We start from the raw sequence: 9,283 nt of genomic DNA, 5'->3' as shown, positions 1-9,283 counted from the left end.
CATGCGTTCGTTGTCACTGTTAAATTGTTGTAATAACAATGGAATAATAAAATAATTTACTCAAATGTACATAATAATACATATACATATCCATAAAAACAATATTAAACGCAATAACTTTTTTGTACGCGAAGAAAAACTAATATAGGTTCGTCGGGATTATAGCCCAAGACTCCTTTCTAATACGTCTACTTTATAGCGAACGGACGGAAGAGAATCCGTTCACGACCATGGTCCCTTCTTAGATTTAACGTAGTTCACAAATTCACCGTTCTCATAACGTAGAGGGCAGCAGAAAATCCCTGACTTTTTACACTATCGGTATTTCAGAACATGAGACACGAAGTCCCATAAGATGATAGGCTATCCTATACCTAGTCGGTGTCTCCACTCCGTCGGTCGGAGTGAAGTTGGCAGCGAACCCCTACAGCGCGACGACTCAGATGACGTGCAAAATCACTAACGCTGATTTATCTCAGTGATCGTCGAATCACGATCACGGTCGTGATTTAACTTCATTTACGACCGTGATTGCGATTTTTTTATCTTGAGTGAATTTGCTTACTGCGATCGTAATTCTTTAATCTTTAAACAGAAAAACGTATTCAATATGATTTTACGATGAATTACATTACTATTTGTCTGTAAAAATCAGTAGAAAAAACAAGAAATTCTAAAAGAATGATTTGCTAGGTAACATGTAGATTATAATTTATAATCATTAATTTATTCATTTTTCTTCATTGTTTCTAATTATTCCTTCACTTTATACGATATACCTCAAATGTTTATTTTGATGTCGTTAATATTAAATATACAGATTATGTGTCGCGTGAAAAGAACTGTTATGTTTCTCTACCAATCAGAAACGATCACGAGAAATCACGAATTACTGTGAAAAATCACCGTGATTGGGAACGAACGTGATCGAATCGCGAGTGATTCACAAGTAGCAGTTCACGCCATCTCTAGCGAGGACAGAGCCGCGCGAGCCGGTAATCGCCGAATTCGGTCAACGATTACCGAAGACGCTGCTTACGTGCAAGTCGCGTTTCGTGGACAATTGGCGGTGCTGAAATCACGAGTCACGACGGCCTCTCGTGAAATCCTGAACATAGTCGCTTTCGAAATATTTAACTGTTTTGTATGACCATATTATAGGAAATAATTAGTTTTAAAAGTTGAACTTCCAAGAAGTTTAATGCGCATGCTCAGTAATAGCTGCAGCTGCAGTTCGTTCAGCGGTCAGGTATCGGATAAGTATGTATGTGTGTATGAGTATGTACAAATGGTTATCTTCGTGTAAAACTTGACAGGCGCTATTTTTTCTTTTGCAGTTTTAATTGCCTACGTCACTGTATAATTGAATATAAAATTATTTTACAGTAAGTAAACTATTTAATATTGTATAAATAATAAATAAATTATTTAGTTATGTAAATAATAAGAATTTATTTACAATTTTAGTAAAATTTGTTCAGTCTTGATTATCACAGATACTAGCTTAGTAGAATGCATTTTTCTACCTTAAAAGTATTACAAAAATTCATTAACAGTCACTATACTTCGTTACGGTTTATTATTATTTAAATAGGAGCTTTAAGGTAGTGTAAACAATGTATTTGAGGTTATGTCATTATACCATAAATTTGTAAGAAATATTCATTTTGTTTTTGTTGAGTTTTTAAACATTTTTACTCTTTTAGCACATTGTTATGGTTCTGACATTTAATTTTCTAATTAAGCTTAACATCTAGACAGATGCCAAGTGTTAAAGATGAATCAGAGGCTGAAGGAGAAGAAATGTCACATGACAGCAATGACAGTAATCAGAGTTCTGCGTCATGTGACAGTAGTGCAGAACATAGCGACAGCGATGACTCTTCAGAGATGGATGAAGATGAATGTGAAAGACGACGCAATGAATGTATGGAAAACTTAGTAGATTTAGAGAGACAGTTTACTCTCCTTAAAGAACAGTAGGTTATCTCTTTATCTGAGAAATTTTAATTTAAAAATGTAGATACTAAAAAAACATATTTTGTTTCTATAAATATAATACTAATTTCCAAATAAAATTATAGGCTCTATCGTGAGAGAATTACTCAAGTAGATACAAAATTAGGAGAGGTTCGTGTTGGAAAATCTGAAGAATACCTAATACCTCTTGAACGATTAAAAGAAAATATGAAAACAAAAACAGAAGTGGCTGGAATATTAAAGCAATACAGATTACAAAACATACAAAATAAATTCCTAGCAGAGGAACAGGCTGCATTACAAAATTTTCAAAGTGAAAAAGAATTAATATGGGACTATATCCACAATGATTTACAAGAAAAGATACGAAGATTAGAAGAAGACAGAAACAATGTGGATATTCATGCGGACTTATGGCTAAATTCAACTGGTAGAAGACGTAGGAATCACACTGAAAGAAGGAGAGCTGTTTCCGTTGCTGGGCCTTATATTGTTTACATGCTTAACGATGCAGATATTCTTGAAGATTGGGCACTGATAAAGAAAAGCCTGAGCAGTCGAAAAACTGAAATAATTTAATATTACTTTTAGACGTAACAACAGTTGTAGCAAAATAATATTAATGATAATGAAATGCTCTTGTTTAAATATTTAAACAATTTATAAACAAAATCATATTCATTTTGCAATATTAATGCTTCTCCTAAAATGGCGTCTGTATAAGTTGTCTTTGTATACAGCACTTTAATCTCTCCAAGACCATTTTGAATTATAATAAGACACGCTCGACCTGTGAAAAATATCCACGTTTCAACCTTTCAGAAAACTACTTTTGAACTGATAAATACCAATTATTTATGAATATAGTTATCACAATTTTCAATTTAAGAATATAATTGTAATACCTAAAAGCAAATTCACATCAGCGGTTTTCGTAACACAACAGGTCAGAGGACGCTCTTTTTCTATAATGCAAGCCAGTTCTTTGCGTTACTTACATTCGTTACATTCAGTACATCTGATTTTTAGGTGTTAAAAGACAGCAAGTGTGTAAGTGGTATAATTATTACAATAATTTAATATTAAGTGTCAAAACGACTTTAACTCTCGAACTGCCGGCTAAAAACAACAGCATGGCAGGCCGAGACCGGGTCACTGACCCATACTAGACTTTTCGTTATACATACTTTAGACCTAGCTTTTTGATACAAAATATTATCTAATAATGTTTAAAACAAAGAGAAAGATAATTTGTTAAAAAATGTAAATATTTTATAAATATACCATTTATTTTATATATACTGCATACATAAAATGACTTATCATTGACTGATGATCTACGTCTAGTAATACTTCATCGTTATAATTTTATTCACGCTGTAAAAATTCACTAAATACAGACAGCTCATCAGATCTCATTAGTATACTGAATACTGCCTGCTAGAGACATCGAAATTCTCCACGTAGTCAGTGCGTATGTTGCAACGATAAGACTGAGCCATGTGGACGAATGCACGTGCCTTCTCTGCGCTAAACTCAAGACGAAAATATGGATCAAAGTGACCCGGTGTCGGCTGAGCGAGGGTTAATTAATAATCCTTATCTGTGAAATTGTATGCATTAAATTTATTCGTAAAGAATTTTCTAAAATAAATTTCTCAGAAATATCAGATAACATTTCAGTTTTAGAAATTGTAAATGTTTTGTTAAAACATTATTTTGGAACTGTTTTTCAAAATATAATTCATTTAATTCATGATAATGTCATATCCATTGTACATGTACAAATTGTATCATAATAGTTAAATATATTTCATATTTTTGAATAAACTGTCAAGGAAGATATTATTTATGAAAAACACCTTGAAATATAAACTATATAAGTACATATTAAGATATTTCAAATTCCTGACCCTTTCGAAGATATATTAGACAACAATTTAATTTGATTAAAAAGAGTCAGTACTCGCTGTTATACTATATTTGTCAATTACACTTTATGTTCTGTAAATAGCATTTATACAATAAGTACACAATGTCTCAATGTGTACTATTTTAGACTCTATTTTATTTTTAGAAAAAGGTAATGGACAGGTCTTATACAGCAATCTAATACTATTAATTTTTAGTGTCAGTTCCCATTATGAAAAATAAATTTGATGAAATATATTTAATAATAAGTTTACTTAAATCACATTAACTAGTAATTCACATTTTCCGCCTGATAAAACCAAGGAAAATATGGAACATAGATAGTAAAGTCTACAGAAATTTATCATTAGCCGGTCATGAAAACGTCATATTACATAACAGTCATTATTTAATCGTATAAATAATATAAAATAGGTTTTGAAATCATAAAGATGTGAACATTTTAAATCGAAAATGTATAACAGAGAACTTTAGCTTTGGCGCTTTCAGGATCGCACTCGCACGTGAGAAGTTTAGAATCGATAAAGTGTTCGCGTTGGGGGTCAACTGTAGGACGAAACATCATTCTGCTTCGAAGGGTCTGAGTGGCTTGTCACGCGTTACGTTAGGTGAGCAATTTCCTTCAAGTTCCCTTTAATATTTAAAACATTGTTTTCTTATGAATTACTTGTTCGCGCAAAAGATATCAAGTTTTCGTTTAGAAGTTTTCAGAAGTGACTTTTTAGTATTGTAAAACATGGTCATAGTACGTGTCGCGTGTATTAAGTGTCTAAATTTTACCACAAGGTCATTATACGTGATATTTTGAACAAATAACAGTTTAGTTATGAGAATTCAACATACTTAGATAAAGAAAAAATTAATTTTATTTCATATTTTTATATATTTCCTCCAGTGACCTTGACAAGGTTAAACAAAGCTTATCCAAAAATCAAGTTTCAACACCGGTATTTTAATTCATTATCAAATATTTAAAATGTTTGTTATTTACTTGTTTTATACTGACATTTAATATTAACCATGGTTTAAATTTAATATCAGAATGCTAAATGAATTATTATACACATAAAGAGTTTTATGTTCTTGTACAGATTAAAAACTGTTTCTGTTTTAGATTTTTAATTTCTAAATACAGTACCAGTAATCACTGTTTCAAAATGCCTGTCCAAAGTATCAAGGCACGACAAATCTATGATTCTCGTGGTAACCCCACTGTGGAGGTAAGACTATGTAAAATATAATATTTCAATATAATTATATTGTAGATAGAATTTTTATGCTATTAACATGTTGAGTGTCAAGCCATTTTCCAATAACTGTCTTACAATGCAGTGTGTACCAAAAATGGTACATTGTGCAGACTGTGGTAAATATGTAAAGATTATATATTTTTTAGTTTCTTGGGAGCTGGAACTTTCTTTTTATTAGCTAAAAGGCAGATGCCTTAAAGGACTCACATATAGGAATTGGACAGTTAAGAGATAAAGTTATTTATTGTTTATTTCAAGTATTATCAATTCATGTGTTAATGAAACTTTTTACCAACAATTGTTACCCAGATCAGGGGGAAAATGCATAGTTGCCAGTGAGAAATTAGGGGGTTAATATTTTTTAGAGGAGTGAGCTTATTTATATGTATAGATTATGCATATCTACAGTTAGTGTAGAATACATGGGTGAAATATTATTTCTTAATGTCAAAGGTGAAAGATGTAGTACTTGTCACAAATATGCAAGCAGTAACCTATTAAGGGCTCACTTCGCTCATCCAATTACAGTAAATGTCAAAATCAGAAAATGCACAATATAATAAAAAAATAACTTCACTCATACTGAAAATATCAGGAATAATGAAAAACTTAAAATAGCATAAAACAAAATTCAAAAAAAAAAAGTATAGAATGTATACATATATGAAAGTTTTCCGTTTATAATTGAATGTTACAATGTACTTTATTGAATTAAGAAAGACATAAATACAGTTTGTCAGGGCAATTGTTATAAAATGTAGCTACTTATGTGGTTTTAACTCTTGCAATTGCAGCACTGGAATTCTTTATTCATGAATTTTTGCACAGCAGAAAATGTGTTCTTGGAAAGCCCCTACACAGTTAAAGTAACTGCAAGCGACTAAAGGGAAATAATTTGCACATCTAAAGAAAACTCAATTGTGCAATGGACAATTCATCAGTACGCCGTGTGTACCATTTTTAGCACACAACTTAAAAACTACAACAAACATCGTTTTACAGGATGTAATAATAATACCAACAATTACTTCCTTGCAATTTATCTATCAATGATGAAAACATCATTGAGCGTGGAAGTGAGGTTCACCATGTATCAAATTTGGTACACGCTGCACTCAATGTGTTAAAAAGGTTTTCTCTAATACAAGACTTGTTTACATATATTGATTAGTACAAGTAAATTTTTTATAAATTTGTTGTATAATGTAATTAAATTTAATATTGACTGAAAATAAAATGTTTTTCAATGAATCTCATAGGTTGATCTTGTAACAGACATGGGTCTGTTCAGGGCTGCAGTACCTTCGGGTGCATCAACTGGTGTTCATGAAGCCTTGGAACTACGAGACAATGATAAGTCAAAATATCATGGGAAATCTGTCTTTAAAGCTGTAGATAACATTAATACTATTATTACGCCTGAATTATTGAAGGTATTTATTAAAAACTTATAAGGTTAATATTTAAATATTAGGGTCATAACTTTAATAATAAATAGTAAATATTTTAATATCAAAGAGATGATAAAGAATAATACATTTTATACAAGAATTTTACAATTATATTAGCATGGAAATCTGTTGGTATTAACGTTAATGTATGTATTATTCAGGCAAATTTGGAAGTTACACAGCAAACAGACATTGATAACTTCCTTTTAAAACTTGATGGTACACCAAATAAATCAAAACTTGGTGCAAATGCACTTCTGGGTGTGTCATTGGCAGTTTGTAAAGCAGGAGCTGCTAAGAAGGGAGTGCCATTATACAAGTTAGTAAATATAATTCATGAGTTACATTTTTTGAAATTCAGAATTTCTGCATATTAAATTGGTATAACTTGGATAAAAAGGCATGAAAATTATATTACATGTATAACTCACATTGTTTGTAATTATTATTACTTTCTTGAATTATTTTAGATATATTGCAGAATTAGCTGGAAATGCCAACATTATTCTACCCGTTCCAGCTTTTAATGTTATCAATGGTGGTTCCCATGCAGGAAATAAATTGGCAATGCAGGAGTTCATGATTTTACCTACAGGAGCTGCTAACTTTACAGAAGCAATGAAAATGGGTAGTGAAGTTTATCATCATCTTAAAGCTGGTATTAAGAAGAAGTTTGGTCTTGATGCCACTGCAGTTGGTGATGAAGGCGGTTTTGCACCCAATATTTTGGAGAACAAGGAAGCTCTAAATTTAATCATTGATGCTATTAAAGTAAGTATATCTACGCACCTTCAGATGAAAAATATTTAATAATAAGTTCACTTAAAGTAGTACAATTTACTTTTAATAAAGTTATTTCTATTGCTAATATTCAACTATCGTTAATTATAACTGGTCGCAGTAGGGGTATTAATTAAATAAGTAATACAATGTACATATATGATTTTATTTAGATGTTATCAATTATAAAATTTGTTTCAATCTTAAAGTTCAATCTTGAATAAAATATTTTCTTGTTTTATTTGTCTTATAAAATTTAGGTCGCTGGATATGAAGGAAAAATTAAGATTGGTATGGATGTTGCTGCATCTGAATTCCATAAAAATGGAAAGTATGATTTGGACTTCAAGAATGAAAAGTCTGATCCCAATACATACCTGGAACCACAAGCCTTGAAGAATTTATATTTAGAATTTGTTAAAGAATTTCCGATTGTTTCGATTGAAGATCCATTTGATCAGGATGACTGGGAATCATGGACGTCTATGACTTCGTCTACTCCTATTCAAATTGTGGGTGATGATCTCACTGTCACAAATCCTGAAAGGTGAACTTTCAATTGTTTATTACGTCCTTTTAACTCTCAAAATGCTTCTAATTGTATGTAAATCATATTCAAACTATTATATGTGTATTACAGGATTGCAACTGCTATAGAGAAGAAAGCTTGCAACTGTCTTCTATTGAAGGTTAACCAAATAGGTACCGTTACAGAATCAATTAATGCTCACAAACTTGCCAAAAATGCTGGTTGGGGCACTATGGTATCTCATCGATCTGGAGAAACAGAAGATACATTTATCGCTGATTTAGTTGTTGGACTTTCAACTGGTCAGATTAAGACTGGCGCACCTTGTCGTTCAGAACGTTTAGCCAAGTACAATCAAATTCTACGTATTGAAGAAGAGTTGGGCGCAGCTGCCAAGTTTGCAGGCGAGAAATTCCGTAATCCTCAGGCTTAAAAATTCTGCCATTTTCTTCAGTGATGTAAGGCGTTCTAGTTATTATATTCATCGTAACGAAAATGAAAACCTGTACTTCTATCACCATTAAAATTGTGTTGGTTAAATAGAGTAAAATAACTTTAATCGTAGCGTGACGAATTATGGGAATTATACAGATAGACTTAGATACGAAGAGTAAAATGTAGTCACTGCTAAAAATATCAGAGATTACTTAATTAATTGATATCATTACGATTACAAAGTATAACAGGCAGGTTACCAGTGCATTTTAAAATACCAGTAATTCAGACATATAAATGTGTGAAATTATTTATTATGTACCTACTGCTTCCTTTTTCGTATGTATTTTGAAGGTTTGGATGTTGTTCAACTCATTGTTGAATTAGATGAGGTTTCCTAACTTAAACGTATCAAAGAATAAGTAGGCCTGGTGTCTGCCAATTTGGAAGCGCAAATAAAAAATTGTGAATAAACGTTACGATGATTGTTAATTGTTACATGTATGAATACTATACATAATAATAAAGACAGAAAAAGTGTTTAAATACAAATTATAGATATAGACCATATTAATTTTTATTTTCATAGAACTACAAAAACCTGTAAAAGCAACTGTATTAATAAGTATTATAAAATATAAATAAGTATGTACGTCTCGTTCAGAACTTGTTACAGGTAGTGATCGGAATGATACCGAATCAATATTATCGATTCCAGCCTGCATCAAACATAATCGATATTTGTTTGATAGTTCTATGAAACTATTGATACCCATTTGATACCTTGTAAGTTTATGGATGCTCGTTTGATACTTCGCCAAAATTTTGATACATATCTATTATAGGTGTGAGGGTACCTGATGTCACGGGTATTTCGAGTGTTGGGTCGGGCAGGTTCAGATGCACTTTGAAGGGCACCCGAGACA

At 31.5% G+C, this 9,283-nt stretch overlaps 2 protein-coding genes across 4 annotated transcripts; both read left to right on the top strand.

Annotated features, from left to right (window-relative positions):
• Nucleotides 1–1,226: 1,226 nt before the first annotated feature.
• On the top strand, nt 1,227–2,596 carry LOC107192001 (breast cancer metastasis-suppressor 1-like protein). 3 transcript variants are annotated; one of them, XM_015581172.1, is made up of 4 exons: nt 1,227–1,260; nt 1,338–1,385; nt 1,758–1,979; nt 2,085–2,596. In XM_015581172.1, the coding sequence occupies exons 3-4, from the start codon at nt 1,762–1,764 to the stop codon at nt 2,557–2,559; spliced, it is 693 nt and encodes a 230-aa protein (XP_015436658.1). In that variant the 5' UTR covers nt 1,227–1,260; nt 1,338–1,385; nt 1,758–1,761; the 3' UTR covers nt 2,560–2,596. The 3 variants fall into 3 exon arrangements, with proteins under 3 accessions (XP_015436658.1, XP_015436660.1, XP_015436659.1); XM_015581174.1 differs by having other exon boundaries at nt 1,746–1,979; XM_015581173.1 differs by lacking the exon at nt 1,227–1,260 and having other exon boundaries at nt 1,282–1,385; nt 1,762–1,979.
• Nucleotides 2,597–4,306: 1,710 nt separating this feature from the next.
• LOC107192000 (enolase) lies at nt 4,307–8,918 on the top strand. Its single transcript, XM_015581170.1, has 7 exons — nt 4,307–4,520; nt 5,027–5,132; nt 6,422–6,595; nt 6,775–6,932; nt 7,084–7,384; nt 7,654–7,940; nt 8,034–8,918. The coding sequence occupies exons 2-7, from the start codon at nt 5,070–5,072 to the stop codon at nt 8,353–8,355; spliced, it is 1,305 nt and encodes a 434-aa protein (XP_015436656.1). The 5' UTR covers nt 4,307–4,520; nt 5,027–5,069; the 3' UTR covers nt 8,356–8,918.
• The last annotated feature ends 365 nt before the right edge of the window (nt 8,919–9,283 follow it).

Source organism: Dufourea novaeangliae, unplaced genomic scaffold, assembly GCF_001272555.1.
Source record: "Dufourea novaeangliae isolate 0120121106 unplaced genomic scaffold, ASM127255v1 scaffold277, whole genome shotgun sequence".
Taxonomy (NCBI): Eukaryota; Metazoa; Arthropoda; class Insecta; order Hymenoptera; family Halictidae; genus Dufourea; species Dufourea novaeangliae.
This window is presented reverse-complemented; position numbering and strand designations above follow the sequence as displayed.